General features: G+C 45.7%; 1 protein-coding gene across 2 annotated transcripts in view; it reads right to left on the bottom strand.

The window, feature by feature from the left end:
- Positions 1-21,704, bottom strand: part of LOC144799615 (hydroperoxide isomerase ALOXE3-like) — a 186,609-nt gene that overhangs the window by 58,054 nt on the left and 106,851 nt on the right. For both annotated transcript variants that reach the window (XM_078671024.1, XM_078671025.1), the window contains exon 7: positions 11,297-11,440. In XM_078671024.1, coding sequence (XP_078527150.1) covers positions 11,297-11,440 — 144 coding nt within the window. The remainder of the gene's footprint in view (positions 1-11,296; positions 11,441-21,704) is intronic.

Raw genomic sequence — 21,704 nt, 5'->3', positions numbered from 1 at the left:
TTTTAGGGGTATTTTGGTTTTGCTGGTCCATAGTCTTACCCAGAACACAAGCACCTTTAGGGCAGCACAATGGGAGATTGATTTTAACCCAAGGTCAATGCGTAGTGGTAATAGCGGAGTATTCTTTGGGATGTTTAAAAGAGCTCTTAGGAATTTATTTTTGGCAACTTCTACTTGTTTAGTGTCCTCTAACCCCCAAAGTTCTGCCCCATAGAGTGCCGCGCCCGAGCCCTTTGCCCTATGTATTTCTATTGCAGGGGATACCGGGCGAAAGGCTGAATGTTTGGCTCTTTTAACAATTGCACCATCAACTTGTTGTAATGTCAAAGCACTCTTCAAAATTTGGGGGGACCATGCCAAGTTCTCGTTAGTTCTGATGCCTAAGTAATCAAAGGCTTCAACCTGCTCTAAGAGTTGTCCTTCCAGCAGCACTTTTCCCTTGGCAGATTTGTTGGGGTTGAAGACCATATACTTCGTTTTGAGACAATTGATTTTGAATCCCCTAGAATCACATGCTTTTGAGAATTTATTTAGAACATTTTGGATGCCCCTTAGGGTCTTAGATATAAGTAGAGTGTCATCTGCGGACAAGAGCGCAGGTATTTGCTTACCACCCAACTTCGGTGGGTCACCACCACAGTTATATAGCTCCTTTATGAGCTCATTTATGCATAGGGTAAACATGGTTGGCCCCAACACGCACCCCTGGCGTACTCCCTTACTGATTGAAATATTTTTAGACTGCCTCCCATCTTGATTCCATCTGACTCTGGCATAAATATCCTGGTGTAACCTGGTTAAGAGGTGGAGTAGGGCGTGGGGAAGTCCCATGTCAATGGAATCAAAATCGTGTTTCAGGTCAACAAATACTACATAGAGATGACCTTTCTTGAGTATGACCTCTTTCCATATGAGCATTAAAAAAGAAAATACTTAGTCTAAAGTGCTAATGGTGACACAAAACCCCGCCTGCAGATGCAAGATTATATTGTTGTCCTCTACCCAATCTTAAATACGAGTTCAAATTAATGTACTAAAAAGTTTTGGAGCCACCTGTATGAGGCAAACGGGCCTATAGTTAGCGGGGTCCCACTTATCCCCTTTTTTATGTATGGGGATAATTTTGGCGCCCTTCCACGTACCTGGTATGGGACCTCCACGGATAATAGCATTAAAGACAATTTGAAGCAGGGGGCCCCAAATGTTGGGTTCTGATTTATAAAGATCTCCAGGAAGTCTGTCGAGCCCAGGGGCTTTACCATTTTGATGTAATTGCATTCTTGACTTCCATAAGGGAGAAAATCACATCCTCATTTGGTTCAGACTCCTCGTTTTGGCCCCTGGGTACATTCCCTGTAATACCCACTACCTCACCATCCTTCGAAGAGTATAGTGCTTGAAAATACTCTTCCCAGGTGTGCAGCAGTATGTAAGAGTCATTTTCGGCAACATGATTGGTTAGAAAGGAGATGGCAAAATAAGCAGCAATCTTTTTAGAAGCCTCAACTAGGGTGTGCCAGCTCTCGGTTTCCCAGTTACATTTGGCCTCCCTTTGTATATCCTTGTAGTTATTCCTTTTACTCATTATGTTGGGCATCGTCCCCTCCTTTATTGCCTCCCTCAGTTCGACTCTTGCCTGCCTACATTCCCTATTATAGAAGTGTGCATTTTTCTGCTTGTTAGGTAGCGAACCTCCCTGACATTTAAAAAAGGGAGAAATATTATTCGACAGGTCTAGGTAGCTAGCTAGAATGCTATCATCATTTACGTTAGCATTTGATAACTTCAGTAGGAATTGCGTCACCTCATTATAAATTCCGGCAAGGAGCTTGCCATCAGCAACTACATTTGGCCACCTAATTCTCCTTTTGTTGTTTGTGGTTACTATCTGACCCCTAGTTAAGCTACGCTGATATTTAATAGCCGGTAGCCCAGAACAACATAAAAGTAGGGCCTTATGGTCACTATCATTTCGATCAAGAACGTCCATATCAATAACTTGTGGCTAAAGATCAAGATTGACTAAAATGTAATCTATTGTACTTCTGGTGTTCCCCCTTTTAAAGGTGTAATCTGACCTAGGGTCTGAAGGAGTCCTCCCGTTGCAAGCACACACCCCATAGGTAGGAGTGAGCGATAAGACTTGCTGTGCTACACAAGTACATCTTTTGAGTGGTGGGATTTGGAGCTTTGTGATACCTCTAGCAACTTCCTCTGATTAATTCCTGCACATAGTTCAAAGGCTCAAACGATGTGTTGAAATCTCCAGCTACAATAAGGGGGAATCATTCCTATCTGATTCCAGGAAATTAATGAGCTTTGTCATGGTATTAGAGGGGTGAGGGTTTGTACACCTATTGTAAATATTAAAAATCCTAACATGAGTATCTCCTTTTAGGGAGGTCAAGGCAATAGCCAATATCTCCTGGGAGTCTATGTTAAGGCACTTGATTTTACATGCCGGACTGATATTAGCCCAGATTAGCATGCCTCGCACAGGTCTGCCCAAAGGGGATTGATTTGCCTCAATGCTAAAGGAAACAGAGCCCACCCTAAAGATTGGTCAATGGCCCACGTTTGTTGGAAAAGACACAGGTGGCAGTTATCCACAAGTGTGCCATACTCGGGATCATTAAGTTTGGAACGTAGGTCTGTGATGTTCAATGAGAGAATATACAACGGCTCATCGATAGAGGAGCCTTCCTTCACTAACTGCCTGACTTCAAGAGTGGGGTTGCCTATAGAAGTAATAGACAGCCTCTTGGCAGATATACTAGCTAAGTTATAAGTCTCTAGTTCAATAGGAATAGGGGGTAGCAGCGCCTCAGCAATGGGGCCGGGCTGGGATAGTCTCTTTGGTGGCCTCCCTTGCGGACTTACTTGGGCATCTTTGCTAAGCTCTAGTGAATCGACCTTGTCTAAACCAGAGAGTGCCTCAAATCTATTGCTGGTTTGGATAGAGAAGGGTGCCTCCCTGAACTGGTTGGGTTGTGATAAACAGACATTTTTAGGGTGGGATGGGGTTCCTAATTTAAGGTGTCTTTAAAAAAATGAATGGCAAAATGCCTATCCCCTGAGCTGAACCCCTTCTGGCAGTATTGTTCCAGCACCTGATTATGGACCCTGCAAGATCAGGGTTCCGGCAGGATACAACCACATAATCATCGTCGATGGACTTACTTAGGGGGCCAACCCATCTCACTCTTCTTACCATCAAAATATGCTTATAACATAACATATTAAATTCCGTTGAGTGAGAAAGCCAGTGGCAGACCTTGTTTTTTAATTAGATTGTAGTTTCTTGGTTATTAGAGTGTAGCAAGGGAATGTTGGTGAGTATAACAACATAGGGGCAACATTCGGGAGGTAGGTCCAGCACCGCCTCATGTTGTGGAATAGCAGAATGGGGCAAAGCATTTAACTGGCTGGGTCGTCGCCTTGGTACTCCGGCCCCTTGAGAGTAGTGTTAGAACTCAGAGCACCAGGCAAGGGCCTATTTCCCACAACTTCACAACCATTTGTGTGGCTAGTATACTCAGAGACCTTATTGACAGCCCCCAGAGCTACCCCTCCTGACCCAGGCAGTACTACTGATTGATCCATAGTTGCCTGGTTCCCCTGCCTATGTTGGGTATCTGTAGTGCCATGAAAACCCACCGTGTTGGGACTACCCTGAAAAAGTAGTGGATTTTTCCCTCCCCCTTCTGAGGCACATGTGACAGATTAAGATTGGTTTAAGATTCTTAGATAAAAGTTCTTGCAATTGATTTATAAAAATGTCAGTATCATATACAGGACTAGGTAAAGTGACTAGATCTGAGTCTTGCAGAGTGACAACGGGTAAGCAAATACTAGAACGCTCTCGTGTTAGGTCCTGCAACTTTTTCTTTGGCCGAGTTTTGGCTCCGATTGAGGGTTCCATGTGTTTTGTCTTCTTTTTCCTTTTTCCAGGAAGACCATGGACCGTAGAAGTTGGGAAAGGGAGAACAGAATTTGCTGGGGGTGGGAGTAGCTCAGTTTGGGGAGTAACTTGGGTCAGCTCATATCCCAGTACGCCATGATTAATTGCCTCGACCTCCCCACCAGACAGGAGGTCTTGATTCAGTGTTACAAGTGAACTCCCTCCTCAACTGCCATAATTTCCTTGTTATTGGCAGAGGCGGCTTTGGTCAGAAAACAATCAAGTGTGGAATTCTGAAGAGTCTTAGGTGTCCCCTCCCTGGTCACCTGTTGCTTCCATTTAGCCATTTAAAACAATAGCAGAAAGATACTTGTTTGATCAAGGGAACAAGAGACAGCTCACCATCAAGTGTCACCACTGTGCATGGAAAAACTCTGGTGACCCCAAGTAAGTATCAGCAGAGCAACTTACTACAGATGGAGCTCTTGCAGGGACCAGCAAAGTACAGCACAACTAAGAGGGTGGGCCCAGCCCTTTCTCTTCAAGGCTCTGATGGGCTAGGACGGGCCCGCCCTTGGCCCTGGCTTCACCTGGGCGTGTCTGCGTGCGTCCCACAGAGCATGGTGCACTAGTTGTATTTATGCGCCTCTGAGCGTGAAGAACGCTGTGAGTGCCTCCTGGGGCGAGAGCAGGGCTGGCTGGGGGTTGGAGTCCCCTGTGTTGGCAAGGCAAAGTGTTGTTGAGCAGCTTCCACGGAGCGGGGGCCGCGAGTTGGATTTATGAACCTCCGGGTGCGCGTTACACCATCAGCGTCTCCTGGCGTGAGAGCAGGGCTGGCTAGGGGTTGGAGTCCCCTGCAAGGCAGAGTGTTGTTGAGCGGTTCCCGTGGAGCAGGGGCCGCAAGTTGGATTTATGTGCCTCCAGGCATGGAAAACGCTGTCAGTGCCTCCTGGCACGAGAGCAGGGCTGGCTGGGGGTTGGAGTCCCCTGTGGTGGCAAGGCAGAGTGCTGTTGAGCGGCTCCAGTATTTGTATTTTACTGACCTCTACTAGTCATTTTCTATCAAGACAGTTAAATAGAAGCAGTTGAACAGAAAAAATAGTCCCTAAGCAAAAGTGGAAGCAGACAAGTCCTGGGGCTGATCTCCAGAGCCCACAAAGTACATATGACAGTTCTTCCAGACAGCGCAGCGCTGTTTAGGCTCGACCTAAAAATATATTAGTGGTCAAAAATGCAAGTGCCTAGAAGAGTGTTTGATTAAGAGTGAGGTTACTGAGTTGTTATTTTTTACCTCCTTGTCTCTCTTGTCGTTTTGAGTCATACATTGAGGCGCCCGTACCTCCATTCACAACCCTTCCCAATGTATAACCACCCGTCCACTGGCTGTTCTTTTTGTGTGTGCTTCATTCAGGCAGGAGCAGTGCGCATGCTTCAAAGGTCTGAACTGCCCCCGTAGTGCTGCATGGTGGCAGTGCATAGAGGAGAGGCTTACTGAGACTTATCGTGGTACAGTGGGGGAGCCAATGTTATTCGCCCATCCTGAAGTTTCAGGTAAGTGTATTAGGGTCCCCCAGGGAGGGACCCGCAGAGTATTCAGCATCTGCTCTTGATGCAGAAGACTTGCTGGAGAGGAGATTCAGCTGTGTTTCCTGGTCGGAGGACTGCAGTGTCTTCCTCTAGCCAGCGTGGGCATTGCATGCATGCCGAAGCTGATACACTAGGCCGGAGGTCTGCTGTGCCTTCTCTCCTGACAGTGTGTGTGTGTGCGTGTGTATGTGTGTGTGAGTAGTGGGTTGTTATAGCACCCATTTGTTAAAGGGGCATTGTTTCCCCTGGCTTCTTGACACACTGGAGATTAGGGCAATTATAGACTTTTACTCACACTTCTTTACGGTGTCCCTATGTCTGCAGGGCTCACGTCAAGGCTTTTGGGGCATTTTTTATATGTAGACAGGTTTTTCTCTGTCACTGGTTAATGCATAATTATCTTTTGGTGACTGGCCAGGCATGATTGGGCTATTTTTATAGGTTTACCTATTTTTGGAGGGATTTTTCCCTCAGTGGTAGTTCTTTTGGGACTATTTTAGGTGAGGTGTATCTTGTGATTTCTGTGATTGATTCACTATAGAAAAACATACAGTAAAGAGGCGTCGATCACATTCCTGATTCAGGGTAGGACACTGACTACTGGCAGGAAGTGGCTGCAGAAGCAGCTGGTGCCCCGGCTGGAGTGTCTGTTTCCTGGTTCGATGTTGAATTAAAGGTGATGATAGATGCTGCTGATGCTAAAGGCTTGTTTGACAAACGTAAGACCAAACATGCTTCAGTCCTGTTGAACGATGTTCACGATTCTGACTCTTTGGCTGCTTCCGTCCCTGGGAGACGTGTTGCCTGGTGGAAAGTTCATTTCCAGGGATGAACTGGTAGACATTTTGTCAAATATCCGTGTCAGTCTGGGTATGGTAACACCTCCAGTAGAGGTGCTGCTAAGGACTTATTTACGCAACTCACTAAGACTGAGGCGCTCGCTATGTTTTGCACCCAAAGATCAAGGAGGCGATCTTTAGATCTTGGGAAGAGCCTGAGCGTAGCCAGGTTCCCTGCTTTTTTTAGACATCCTATATTCTGGAAGATGGGAATAAACTGCTGTCTTCTTCTGTTAAGGTGGACTCATTTGTGGCCCCTCTTATTGGCATGTCCTCGTTAAATCCTGATGATTGTTTGCCTAGGAATCATGTGGCTCAAAAGATGGAGGGTGATCTAAAGAAATTGTTCACAGCATCCAATCTGGTGCTCAGGGCTGCCTTGTATGGGGCCTTGACTGCCCAATCCTTAGTGAAGCACGTTGCGGCTCTGGTGCAGGCCATGCAAGAGGGGTCCAGTGTGTCAGATGTCCTGGTGCTTTTGGAACAGCATAACAAGTTCCGGGAGGACATTTCAGCTGTTGTGATTAGAGCAGCTGCTGTGTCTTCCTCCTCTCTCATCCAGGCCCGGTGTATCCTTTGGCTGTGGGACTTGAAGATGGATTTGACTGAGCTGTCTTCCTTCGGTGAACAGTTGGATGGCGTGATCCAGAAATCCTCAAACATAAAAATCAGACTTTGTCCTACAGGTGTTCTTCTGGCAAAGCTTCTAAGAGTTGGACTTGCTCAGATGTCGGGGACACCAGGGATTTTCCTCGGAAGGACATCCATTCCTTTGCCAAGAAGCAGTGTCGGCCCAGGAGGGGATAAACAGTAGGATGTCACTCCCATTTCAGGCCCTCTGGCCAGCACTCCTGACTATGGTAGTCCTGTCGACGCACTTCCTGTCATGTCCAGACCAACAACACCATGGCCAAGTCCTATGTCAATTGGAAGTGGGCAACAAGAGACCTGTCTTTGTTGGCAATTGCCAGATCATATATTTCTATGGGCTCAGACAAATGTATATTTTTTGAGGGCCATCTATATTCAGGATATTCTAAAGTGTCCAGCCGATCACCAGAGAAGGGAGATTCCATCCTCTTGATACTCTTGTCTTTCTCCCAAGGTGTTTGCCAGGGTGTTTCGGTTGTGGAGTTGCCCTCAGGTAGACCTGTTTGCGAGCCTTGCCAATGTACTTCTTCTTCATTTCTATATAGAGGAAGGGAGGTGACCATCCTCATCCTGCTTGACCTCTCAACAGCGTTTGATACCGTTACCATCTGGCACTAACACAAAGGCTGGTGTCAGTCCCAATTAAAAGGGCTCCCACTTCTTTCCTCACGTCGAGGGAATAGAGTATGTGGTGGGGTAATCTTAAATCTGAGGCCTTTTCACTCCCTTGTGGAGTTCTTCAAGGTTCAGCACTGCCACCTACCCTATTCAACATTTACCTCATCCCTCTGGATAAGCTGCTTAAAGCACATGTTTTATTTCTTACACTGACAACACTCAAATAGTTATATCCATATCCTCTAGTGCAGAAATAGTGGCTGGTCGGTTCCACAACTGTCTGAAGCACATTATCGGGTTGATGCATCAGAACTGTCTTAAACTAAACACAGATAAAAAGGAGGTGGTTGTGTTCGGAACGGGATCATCACTCTGGAATCATCTGTGGTGGCCAGCAGAGGTAGACAGTTATCCTGATCCCATTGATAAAGTCAGAAATTTGGGAGTTTTGTTTGATGATCAGCTTAATTTCTCAAGCCAGATCAATTTCCTAACCTCCACATGCTTTTTCCTTCTAAAAACTCTGCACAAGATTCTCCCTATCATCCCACAAGAACTGAAAAAAACTGTGATAGTAGCCTTAGTTGTTTCTAGAATTGACTACTGCAATGCTCTTTTCCTTGGCATTGACAAACACCTACTCTAAAACCTCCAGTCCTTGCAGAATGACGCAGCACAGGTGCTCCTAAACATCCCTAAATGTCATCCCATTTCTAATAGCATACGGGACCTCCACTGGGTACCGGTTCAGCAAAGAACTGAATTTTAGGCTCACTGTCTGGTGCATAAAGCACCATACGCTGGAGTGCCTCGGGACCTACAGAAACTTTTTTCTTGGCATGTCCCGCGGCAGGACTTAAGGTCAGTCAGCAGAGGGCTAGTTCATGTCCCTACAATTTAAAGGACAAGATGGGGGAAGAAGTCTGTCCCATCAAGCAGCTATGTTTTGGAATACGCTGCCGGTTGTAATTAGATTACAATCAAATAAACTCTTGTTCAGGAAGATGGTTAAGACCCTGGTATTCACATCTAAGTAAGTAGTAACTACTACCCCTCCCAGGTGAAGCACTTGTTACACATCTCTTTCAGCGCAAAGACACCTCAGCATTTGTGTGCTATATAAATGAATACTACTTACTGACTTACATGTCCTCTGCCTTGTAGCCTGATGTTTGTTTTTCCTCCATTTCCTTTAATCTAGAGGTTCCTGGTTCGGGTTCAGAGGAAGGGGGCTCAGGTTGTTCTGGTAGCTCCAGCATGGCCCACTCTGTCTGGTTTCCTCTGTTGATGGAGATGAGGGTGGGTCCAGAGTGGCGGAGTCGTTTGGTACCATCTCCCTGAAGTTTCCATGTCTCCAGGTTTCCTCACTTGCAAAGTTTTAATGACAGCTTGACGGATGAATAGGTTGACTTGATGTTTCAGGGTCTTTCTGTGTCTGTATCTTCTTCTGTGCAGGTGTCTAGGTGATTGTTGACCAGGCTTGGTGTGATTGGAGGCAGGTGGGTCCACTTACTGTTTACCTGCTTCAGGTGCTGGAGTTTCTGCAGGATGGTTTTCAGTGAGGCATCATCCCAGCAACTCTTAAGGTGCAATGGGAAATAGGATACTTTACCCAGCACACTTTTACTCGGGGTGCCATTACCCCACAGTTTTTACACCACACCACAAAATCTTTTACAACACCGGGCTTTATAACACAATCCTTTACACTGCATTCCACATCACAAAGCAATTCAACATTCTTACTCCAGGGGGTTGTTACTTTGAGGAATGCATTGTACTAGTTTGCAGTGTAAAGCTCTGCATTGTAAAGGTTTTTGCATTGTAAAAAATGCAGGGTAATGGCATGCGGAGTAACACATGCGGGGTAAAGGATGTTTCCCTGCAATGATTGGTGATTAATCCCTTGGCCGCGGTGGTAATTCTGCTGCGGCGCTGGGGGCAAGGGGGGTCCGTGCGGCGCCTCCATGCTCGTGACGGAACCACTCCGTCACGAGCCACGGGCGCGCTGTGCTTGTGACGGAGTGCTTCCGTCACGGCCCCGCCCGCTCAATAGAATGTCGTGCAGGCGCGGAATTCCTGCAGCATGGGCGGGGCGGCCGTGCCGTAACGGAACCACTCCGTCACCAGCACAGCGCGTCTGTGGCTCGTGATGGAGTGGTTCCGTCATGAGCACGGAAGAAGTTAAGGCTTTCTGGTCACCCTGGGGGGTCTGGTAGACAATCACGACCTGATCTCTTGGATATTCAAGGGGTTTGCCAATCTTTGTGCCGTCCTTCAGGTGGTGTGTCCCTCTTGGGGTTTGCAGCTGGTCTTGCAGGCTCATCAGTATCCTCCTTTTGAGCCTCCGGCACCTGTGAGATTATGTCTTTTGACCTTGAAAGTGTTTTTTCTGGTGGTGGTAAAATCTGCTCTTCAGTTCGGAGAGCTAGTTTTGTTGTCTTTTCTGTCTCCTTTCTTTTGTGTCTTTGATGACAGGATTATTCTTTGGTTGGACCCTGACGTTGTGCCCAAAGTGAATTCTTTATTTCATCATCAGCAAGAGGTGATTCTTCCAGTGTTTTTTCCAGATCTCAGTGTCCTGAGGAAGTGGCACTTCACTCGCTGGATGTGCTTAGGATGGTTCTGATTTACCTGGAAGGTGTGAAGGAATTCCTTACTTTCCTCCTCTTTGTTTGTGAACTTTGGTCCCACACGGAATGGGGATGAACCTTACACTCAGACATTGAGCATATGGATTTGGTCAGTGATTTTGCTCGCTTATAAGCAGTTTGGTTTTTCCTCTCCTCTGGTGATCCAGATGAAGTCTACTAGGGGTATGTCCACTTCTGTTGCAGAAACTCTAGGTTGCTTTTTTACAAGAGATCTGTTGGGCAGTCACTTGGGTGGTACCTTCTATCTCTGTGTCGCATTACCGGGTGCTTCATGTTCTAGAGATGCCGGATTTGTTTGTTTCCAATGTGCTGGCTTCTACACCTTAGACTACTTTCTTTTTCTTGAAGATTACACACACACTTATGTTTACAGTTTCTGCGCATTTGTCCTGGCCTATTTTGTGGCTTTGGTACGTCTCAATGTGTGATTCATCATGGTGAGAGGGATGAGGAGGTAATGCTGTGATTACTTAGCTGAAATAACATTACTCTGAGTTCTTCTCTCGCTGTGATGAATCAGGCCCTCCCTCCCTCCCACCCTATCAACCAGTTCAACTGTGTGGCGTTTAGGCTTGGTATGGAACAGGCAGTGAGGTGTTAAATACATTGGGAAGGGTTGTGAATGGAAGCACTGGGCCTTCAATGTTTGAATCATCATGGTGAGAGAAGGAATCAGAGTAATGCTATTACCGGTAAGCAATCGTAGCAGTTCCTTGTTTGTTCAATCAGTCAACATTCACATCCATAGACATTTTCTGGGAAAAGGCTTTTATAAAACTGTGCTTAGTTAAAATGCCAAACACAGATAAAGACTAACTCCATAACACAAAACACACTCCGTTATCATAAAGGCAAGCCTATGCAACAGTAAAGAGGTGTGTTGGTCTGGCCAATATGAAAATGAATAGTAAATATAATTCAAGTAACAGTTGATACAATGCTCAGAATTCTAATCACTGATATTTATTCCCATTCTGAATAATTAATTAATGTCTTGAAATGTAAAAGTTCTAGACAGGCCGGGTGGCTCAAAGACAACACCTTACTTGGATTGCTAGGGGTATCATCTCATCCTGGGGTGAGAGGTAGAGAAGACACAAGGGAGAAGCCATGTACTGCTGACGACCATTTAACATATTTCCAGGAATGCCATCCAATATCTTATAATCCACAATGAAGATCTTTCCTCTCTGCAAACAGAGAAAACAGTACAGGTGAGTTTGGCAACCGAAGAGAATATACCATCAACAAACACATCCAGAATTGCACGGTGGTACAGGTGCAGAAGATATCACATCTAACCACTCATCCATCCATGACAACATTCTTGTCCAGATATGTTAGAACTGGGGGTCTCTAGTTGGCAGAGGAAGGTACCACTGTCCAAATAGGGACCCTTGCTTCTAGTCAGGGTAAGAAGGAAACACTCTTCTGATAGCCCCTGCTCATCCCCTTGGTAGCTTGGCACGAGCAGTCAAGCCTATTGAAGGCAATGTGCAAAGAATTTGTACCAATACTCACAGTAACACAGTGAAAACAACACAAACTGACTCCATAACTGTTTAGAAAAATAAATGTATTTAATCTAAACTACACAAGACCAAAACGACAAAAATCTAACATCCACAGTTCAAGAATATGGTTTTGAAAGAGTTCTTAATGTTGCGTTAAAATTGTCCACAGTTGCGTCACGTTTTAGCCAACAGTACCTTTAGTAGCGATAAAAGTCCCCAGTAAAAGCTGTAGCGTTGAAAAGCAAGCGATGCGTCACTCCTGAGACCCTGGGTAGGCAATGCGACAACCCCGCTGGACGTAGCGGGCATGTTGCAGTGACTCCGGTCTGTATGGGGAGGGATGCGATAACTTGCGTGGATTCCAGTGCACAGGTTTCGGTACAAACGGCTCACAAAAGGTACGATGCGACAATCTTCGGGGCGGCAACGATCTCGGGTGCCGCTCAGCGCGATGTGCGGCTCAGCGTTGATGTTCTCCTCTCGCAGCCCCTCGATGCGATGGCTCTGCGACGACTCTTGCAGCGACGTGATGCGGTCCGCAAGCAAGCGGTGCGACTATCTCACCCAGTGACAGCAGGCTCTGCGACGACACTCGCAGCAATGGTAATCTTCCCGCACCGGACTGGTGCGGCCCGCACACGAAGGATGCGGCGACCCTGGCAGGGGCAACAGGCGCTGCGACGATCTCGGCCTTCGTAGCGGCTGGAATTTCCTCGCACTGACGGGGATGCACTCCGCAAGTGAGCGATGCGATAAAACTTGCAGTAAGTCTTTAAAATCTTGGTTTCCAGCTTCCCAACACAGGTACAACTTCCCGAGGTACTACATCTGGCCCAAGCACTCTAAGAAGGACAGAACTCTCTCAGCAGAGTTCAGGGAAGCTGGGGGTGAAGTCCTTTTGTTCCTGGGACTTCTTAACAGGGAGCCAGCATTTCTTAAGACCCTTGGAGATTCCTTCAAGCAAGGGGGCACAGCACAAAGCAAATTCCTTCCCCTCTCCTTGGCAGCAAAGCAACTGCAGGTCAGTCCAGCAAAGCAACAGCAGGACAGTCTTCCTTCTTCAGTCTTCCAGCTTTCTCCTTGGCAGAGGTTCCTTCTTTATTCCAGATTGATCTAATTTTCTGTAGTTAAGGGTCCTGTACTTATACCCCTAAAGGTCTTTGGTCACTTTGGGCAGGAGGCCTCAGAGACCGGTCTGAACCAGTTCTGGGTGTTCCTTGAGCACTTGGTTTTCCTGGCCTCTCCTTTCCTTTCAGAGAGTGGGGCAGGGTCGTCAACCGCCCAGCAGGAGGTGGAGCCAGTATTGTGGAATGCAGGTACAGTTCTATTCAGGCCCAGGTGCTATCCCCTCCCACCACTCAAGATGCAGATGCAGTCATTCAGCCTAGGGTTGGCTCAGCCAGCCTCCTGGGGGCTCCCCAGCCCCTGTCACTCTCAAACCAGACAGTCAATTCACAAACAGGCCAAGGCACACAGAAAGGTCAGACAAGAGAACAGCAACTTTCTAAAAGTGCTGTTCTCAAACACAGGATTTAAAAACCACCTTTCCTAAAAGATGCGTTATTAAATTCTGAGTTCAGGGATACCAGACTTTTATGTCCTACCTTGCTCCAATGGGAAGATATGCTGGTAGACACTGTAGCCAGCATTCCCCATGGTAGCCTATGGGCAAGGTAGCCTTCAGGGCCGGACTGGCCATAGCGGGCACCGGGCGTTTCCCCGGTAGGCTGCTAGGGTGGGGGCCGGTTTTGGGCCCCTGGCATGACGGTTTTGTTCCAGGGGGTCGGCAATGTCGGCCCCCGGTAACAAAATTGGCCGAAACCGGCCGTCGCAAACTGCTCAGCTGCACTCCCCCTGACCCCAGGGGGGCTCAGCTGAGCAGTTTGCCAGGGCCGGTTTCTCTTCTCAGTCCGGCCCTGGTAGCCTTACCATATTGAAAAACGAAAATGGCTGTAATTCACTACCAGAGCATGTCACATGCACTAGTACCTGCTCTACCTTTCACATACACTGCACCCTGCCCAAGGGGCTGCCTTGGGCCTTCCATAGGGGAGACCAATGTGCACAGAAAGGGAAGGGTTAGGCCTGATCAGTGGGGACACTGACCAGGAGGACATGGCAGTTCACAGACTGCACACAGGCACTGCGGTGGCAGGCCTGAGGCACCATTTTAGGGTTACTCATGTGGGTGGCACAATCAGTGCTGCAGGCCCACTAGTAGCATTTGTATCACCAGCCCTGGCACACTCTGTGCACTTTACTTGGGACTTCTTGGTGAGACAAATATGCCAATCATGGATAACCGATTACAATCACAATTTACACAGGGAGCACTTGCACTTTGACACTGATCAGCAGTGGCAAAGTGCCCAAAGCATCTAAACCAGCAAAAACGAAATCCAGCACAGCATTAAAAATACAGGAGGCAGAGGCAGAGGCACAAAGACATGAAAAACCACGCCAAAGATGCCAGGTCTAACAAGATACAATTCAAAATAAAATTATAAGACATCACTGAAAAAAACTCTTTAAAACTTTCAATAGTGTCCGTACTTGATAAGTAACTGCGATCGCTTTATAAATGGGCACTGCATACAGACACATTTAATAAATATTCCTTCTGAACCTTCAAGCAACACATTCCACTAAAATTCCTGATTTAAGAGGAGGACTGTAAAGAAGTCTGCCAGGAACAGGCCGATTTTTCATCTGCATCTCTGGCATTACATTCCCCCTATTTAGTGGTACATATGCAGAGTTACCTTAAGTCTCAAACAAGATCTGAAGTTAATTTCGTGCTGCATACGTTCTAAGAGCTTCCATAGGGTGGAAAGTGTTCAGAAGAAGATGGTGCACATAGTGTTCATTTAGGTAGTGCATCCCATGAGTCTGCAAGATGCTGGGCATCCTTGTGGGCTAGACTGCACCAGTGTTTAAGCAGTTGTGGACACACAGAGTACTGCTCTGCTAATTGTACAGAGAATCAAAAAGGAAGGGCAGTCCTTGGAGTATAAAGACCTTCATCAGAGTGCACATCTCAGGTATGGTTTCTTCATTTGCCTAGTTGACAACAGGGACACAAAGGGGAGTGGCCAAGCTTTATTCAAGCCCCTTTCCAAGATTGCGGTCTCTCTAGCGATTATTGCCAGAGGTTTCCAATTCAAGATGAAGTTGTCTTTTCCTGTGATATCATTTCCTGTTTGAAACTGATATAACGGACGCATTGACAAGTAATGGAGGCCTTGTTATGCACTCATTTCCTTCTTTTGGGTTACGTTTCTCACCCACTTGCTACTATTGTTTTCCCTGATTTGTTTTCTTTTACAGTCAGATTTCTTATTGGATTTTACTTCGGAAAGGCTTTGCTAGGCTCTTTTTCACCGTCCAGATACGAGTGAGAGTGTGGTACCTTGAATAGTCTATGAGTCGGTTTTTTAGTGTTCAGAATTTTGGCGCTCAACTTCTCACGGTAGAGTATTAATTTGTCCTGGTATCAATGTAGGTGCTTCTTGGCCAGAGGAGAACCTTAACCTCTGTAAAAAAAAGGGGGGCAGAGACCTCCCTTTTGTTCTGTTTGGGCAAAGATCCAGAGCACACTATATATATCAATAGAATGTTTTCTTGTAAGAGTATTGTTTAATTAGGGATAGATCAAACCAAACGTGAATTTTTCAAAAGTTTTATTCATCAGCAGTGTTCACCACTTGGGAATCACTGTACATGTCACTCAAGCCGACACGTGTTTCATCACAGCATGTGGCTGTGACTCTTCAGGGCTGACCTTAATGATCAAGGCGCGTGGTCGGGGAACCGGTGATAATTCCAACCCGGTCATTATCGGGTGGTTTTTAAGTTTCGATATAGCGGCACCAGTCAGTCAGTCAGGTTGCCGAAACCAGTTCATTTGTTTGGGGAATTTGTTATATAGACAAATTCAGTAGAGCGGAGGCCGTGTTGAGCCTGTATTCTTGCCTCGATGAGCGTCGGTCTCCCTTGGTGCCGCTATATCGAAACTTAAAAACCACCCGATAATGACCGGGTTGGAATTATCACCGGTTCCCCGACCACGCGCCTTGATCATTAAGGTCAGCCCTGAAGAGTCACAGCCACATGCTGTGATGAAACACGTGTCGGCTTGAGTGACATGTACAGTGATTCCCAAGTGGTGAACACTGCTGATGAATAAAACTTTTGAAAAATTCATGTTTGGTTTGATCTATCCCTAATTAAACAATACTCTTACAAGAAAACATTCTATTGATGTATATAGTGTGCTCTGGATCTTTGCCCAAAGAGTGTGGTACCTTGCCTACCTACATTTGCAAAAATCTACATCTTCAGGCAAAAGCAAAAGTATGCCCTGAGCTTTTTTTGTCCTTTGTGGCTCCCTCCCCTACCACCCCACCTGGGACCCATTTAAAATGACACTTGACACCTTTTGCATCTACTAATAAGCACAGGGTGGCACACTGGCTACTGGGAGGACCCACACTTTTCACAGGCAATCATGATTAAAATGTATTAGACCTTCACAGAGTTGTATGTGTGTCAAGCATGCGTCTCAATAGTGAAAGTAATCTCAGGTATGGACAAACATCTCACAACCTAGCATATTATGCAAGGCGTACTGTTACCTCAGAGAATCTCACAGCAGGGGGCACACTTGGAAGTAACAGTACCCCACAAATAAAACAGCACGATGCAAGACTCTTGTCCATGCCAGAGATGGGGTTTACTTCTGAGACACGGGCTTGACACATATACAAGTGTCTGTTCACAAACTTCCATCACATAGTTCCTTGTACCGAAAGAGCACTAAGGTTCACTATAGAGAGACCACAACAGACCCACCTAATTTACCATTATGGCAGTGGGCCCCTGAGGCCTTCTGAGGCACTTGCTGCATGACCTATTGCGGTAGTCTTAATGTTCTCACAGTAGGTTGAGGTACTGAGGTGACCAAACTGAACAGACTGAAACTCATCGACCATATGTAATGAAAAGTCCTCCATAGGAGGCTAAAGAGGGAAGTAACTGAAGTTCCCAATAAATACTGGAAAGCTACATCACTACTGCACAAACTGGTGACTTGATATTGTATAGACTATCCACAGGTGGACCACTTTCAAGTTATAGTACTGGACGTCTCATTGACCACATTGTGATATTAACAAGGATAGTGTGGAGTTTGATGATTTTAATTGCATAAACTGTACAGAACGTATAGTCAATTTTGATTAGAAAAATTTCTAATAAGATGACATTTGGTTCGATTTCTTGTGTCTACTCGACCAATATAAGATTAGAGGGAGGTATCGATTGGCTTAAGTACAAACTATATATACAGAAAATACTATGTACAGTAATACGCAAGTGTACTATTGTACCACAGGTTAATTTTCCATGCTAGAGAACCTTGTTTTGTACTCTTTTCTAGTCCAGCACCACTCCAGTGTGAGAGTGGTGGGAGTCCTGTTGTCTAATGTCTACCCACTAGTGATTTGCTGAATGACTTAAAACCTAGCAAAAAGCACTTCCTGTCACAAAAGTACAAGCACAATTCCTGTGATTAACTATAAATTATATCCTACAAGGCCTTGTTCTACATCTTAGCAAGATAGCTGGGGAGAGCCTCGGCAAATAATCTCTCTGCCTACCACATAGCTCCTCCCAAAAGTTCATCCATTTCAACACAATTAGGATCAAAACGTAAACACACATCTTTCAGTTGATCACAGCCCTTTAAGATCTACATTTGCAAAAGGATGAAACTAATGGCGGAATTACCTTTTGACTGCAAGTAGTCAAAAGAGAAGGCAGGAGGCAGAATGCCATACTCTCCCTTTAAAGAGCCTGTAGAGACAGAAGGCAGAAGCAAGCAGTCTATCCTTTATCACAGCAGGTCTTTTTGCAGGAACATCTCGTGACAGATGCCTTTCAAACTGGAGGCAGGCTAAAGCTCGAGGGGCTAAAGCCCAGGGTGTCAATTGTCCTGAGGGAGAGTGAAGCATGCAGCCTATTCACAAATGTATCACTGCTGCTTTCCAGAAATCCCAGCAAAGGAAACAAATTAGAAACACAAGGTTAAATCTGGTTTGACTGAAGGCAGGACTTGTACACAAAATGAATTCTTACATTATATGACAATGCTAGTAGAACAAGGACCACATTGGTGAATTCTGATCACATCCCTACCTTGCCCATCCGACTTGCCCACATCATCCTATTGGGTGATCTCAACCTCTCAGAAAATACAAGCTAAAAAAAAAACCCTCATCAATACTACACTTGAAAGGCCACATCCTCAACCTTAACTTCTGAAAGTCACCACCAATTCAAAGCAACCCACTTATGCTCATTGACTGGCCCAGACCACTTTGCCATCCCCATATCCCTGCTCAATCTACTTCTTATAATTCAAAGTCAACAAAAACGAGAAGACCATCCTTTCGAACCTTTGAGTACTTTTTCATGGACATGCTTGAACATATTTTTCTCCCCATTAGTAACACATCCGATGCAAACAAAATTCTAAACAATCAAAAAGACCTGATAGCGGAACCTTCTGATTAACAGCACTTAACCTGTTTTTACACTCCATAAGTAATGTCCCTTCTATACTAAGTGGGATCTTTGTGCACACTGGGTAGTACCCACCATCACAGTACTTGTTCCAAAAGGAACTTAACAATTCAAGACAAAAGCACAGGTGCACCACTGAAAAAAACTTTATCAAAAAGGACAATTATAACGTCCATATCCAGTAAAGAGAGTTCTTCAATTTTTTTATTTTTTATTTCTCTTTTATTGTTTAATTTTCATTTCATGTAGATAAAACACAGCGTTCAACACACAGAACAGCCGACACGTTTCGTCCTATTGCAGGACTTCTTCAGGACACTAGATTTAAATGGAGTCAAACCCTCTCCATAAATTTATTTGGTTCCAGGATTCCCTAATGAGAGCAGTTCCTCATCCAGTAGAATATTGGGTCAAGGAGTAGCGCCGTCTATATAGAAGTAACAATCAATTAATAGTCAAAAAAGCACGTCCCACTCTAATGATGTCCAGCTCCGCCAGTATGTTTAATATTCAGGCTTAGTGTAACTCCTATGTGAGGTTGTCTTTTAAATTGTCACACCAAGGCCTAGTGGAGAGGCGAGTGACACCCACTGATAAGGGATAAACCCGGTGTAGTAGATAAGACTGCTACACCTATAATGCAGCTGGACAGGGCGGGCGTCCCATTGCAAACAGCTTAATAGTTGCAACCCAATAAGGCAGGAGAATAACAGCCAGAGTAGAGCTGTGTCAACACGGGCGCTGTGGGATGTGACAGCAACACGTCCTGAAACTTTTTATACACTCACCCCCATCACTATTAGATCTGGGTTAAATCCATCATCGTTATTTAGCTTACTTCAGTTCACTTGGTAACAAGCATCCGGGGATTGGTTTTAGGGTAACGCCCCTCATCAGCCAGGATAGCTTAAATCCCGTGGCAAAGTGTGTAAGGGACCCACGTCTAGGCATACCCTGCCAACTTAGAACGAACATTGCAAACACAAGGAGATGACAGATGGAGCACTGAAACTTTTAAGACACTCATCCCCAGTCACTATTAGATATGGGATGCATCCATCATCGTTCTTTAGCTCAATTCACCATCCCATGTCAGACCCAGTCATATGCAAATTAGACTTGACCCTGCTCTTCATAGCAAGAGTCCGGCCTGAACTGCCAAGCTAAATCTTCCCTGGAACAGAAATAAGCATGCTGGGACCAGTTTTGGGGTTACACCCCTCATCAGCCAAGCTAGATTGAATCCAGTGGTGCAGTGGTGCAGTGTGTCAGGGACCCATGTCTGGGCATGCCCTGCCAACTTAGGGTGAACAAAGCAAACATAAGGGGATGATGATTGTAGCACTGAAACTTTTCAAACACTCACCTCCAGCCACTAACAGATCTGGGTTGAATCCATCATCGCTCTTTAGCTCATTTTTCCACCCCAGGTCAGACACAGCCATATGCAAATCAGTCTTGACCCTGTTCCTCATGGGAACAGTTCAGCCCGAACTGCCAATCCAGGTTTTCCCTGGAATGGAGACAAGCATCCGGGGACCCGTTTTGGGGTAACAACCCTCATCAGCCAGGCTAGCTGAAATCCAGTGGCAAAGTGTGCAAGGGACCTACGTCTGGGCATACCCTGCAAATATGGGGCAAACAAAGCAAACACAAGGAGATGATGGATGGAGCACTAATACTTTTCAGACACTCACCCCCAGTAACTATTAGATCTGTGTTGAATCCATCATCGTTCTGTAGCTCACTTCACCACCCCAGGTCAGAGAAAGCCATATGCAAATCAGATTTGACCATGTTCCTCATGGCAACAGTCCTGGCCAAACTGCCAAGCGAGGTCTTCTCTGGAATGATAACAAGCATCCGGGGATCGGTTTTAGGGTAACACCCCTCATCAGCCAGGATAGCTTGAATCCAAGTCTTTCCTGGAACGGAAGAAAGCATCCTGGGATTGGTTTCAGGGTAACACCGCACATCAGCCAGGCTAGCGTGAATTCAGTGGCAAAGTGTGCAAGGGACCCACGTCTGGCCATACACAGCCAACTTAGAGTAAACACGAAAACTCAAAAAGATGATGGACGGGACGCCGAAACTTTTCAGACACTCACCCCTAGTCACTATTAGATCTGGGTTGAATTCACCATCATTCTTTAGCTCACTTCACCACCACAGGTCAGACAGAGCCATATGCTAAACAGTCTTGAACCTGTTCCTCATGGGAATACTCCAGCTCAAACTACCAAACCAGGTCTTCCTTGGAACTGAAACAAGCATCCTGGGACCGGTTTTGGGGTAACACCCTACATCAGCCAGGCTAGCTTGGATCCAGTGGCATCAGGGGATCGGTTTTAGGGTAACACCCCTCATCAGCCAGGATAGCTTGAATCCAGGTCTTTCCTGGAATGGAAGAAAGCTTCCTGTGACTGGTTTCAGGGTAACACCGCACATCAGCCAGGCTAGCGTGAATCCAGTGGCAAAGTGTGCAAGGGACCATTATAATCTCAGATTGCTGCAAGTCCAAGGCATTTATGGACAGCAAGCTCTATTTTAATTAATTCTTTGCAATACTATCTTGATGGTTGGAACACAACTATAGCTCTCATCAAGCCAAACTCCTCGCAAAGAGCATCCTATCCACACACCTCTCAAGTCTCCAAAATAATTAGAGAGACACCAGTGCTGCATATAGATTTAACACCTCTGCCACACTAGCATGCTGAACCAATGCAACTAAAGCTGAGCACATCCACAGTCCTCATGCACAACACAACTCTGCCCACAAAAAGACAACACTCACCCAGACCGCTCAAACCACTCAGAATGGCTCTGGCCTGCAACCTCTCCTGACTAAAACACCACAAGACCACATTAATTATTTTTGCATCCTAAACAAATGCTAGTTAACATTATGCGCTACGAAATGCTGGTCAGCTCTCAAGTATAAGGATGCAATGGACTCAAATTACCAATACATGCCCAGAGGTCTGAGATATTATAAAGACTCCCATAGGATACAACTTCCTGAGAAAGAGTGGTCTAGTAACTAACAGTTATCCTATAATAATCTAAAACAAGCATTAGCAAGGTTAATAGGTATATGTTTCGACATGCTGGGTGTCCGGAGTGTAACAAGAATTTTCAATGTTGTAAGCACATCATTTGTGTATCTGCTGCTGTTGTATGTGTATGTAACTTTACTGCTATCGCCTCTGCAGTATTGCACTGTGGGTGAAAGAAGCTGGCACTGTTAACAGCATGTGCTATAATTGCCGTTAGTGCAGTGAGAAAACAAAAAATGTAATTGCTCTCAGTACACAATGAATACTTGAGATAAATCATTTAATTTGTTATCATTTGA

Source organism: Lissotriton helveticus, chromosome 12 (assembly GCF_964261635.1).
Source record: "Lissotriton helveticus chromosome 12, aLisHel1.1, whole genome shotgun sequence".
In the NCBI taxonomy this organism is placed as follows: Eukaryota; Metazoa; Chordata; class Amphibia; order Caudata; family Salamandridae; genus Lissotriton; species Lissotriton helveticus.
Note: the sequence above shows the minus strand (reverse complement) of the source record. Positions and strands in the feature narration are given on the sequence as shown.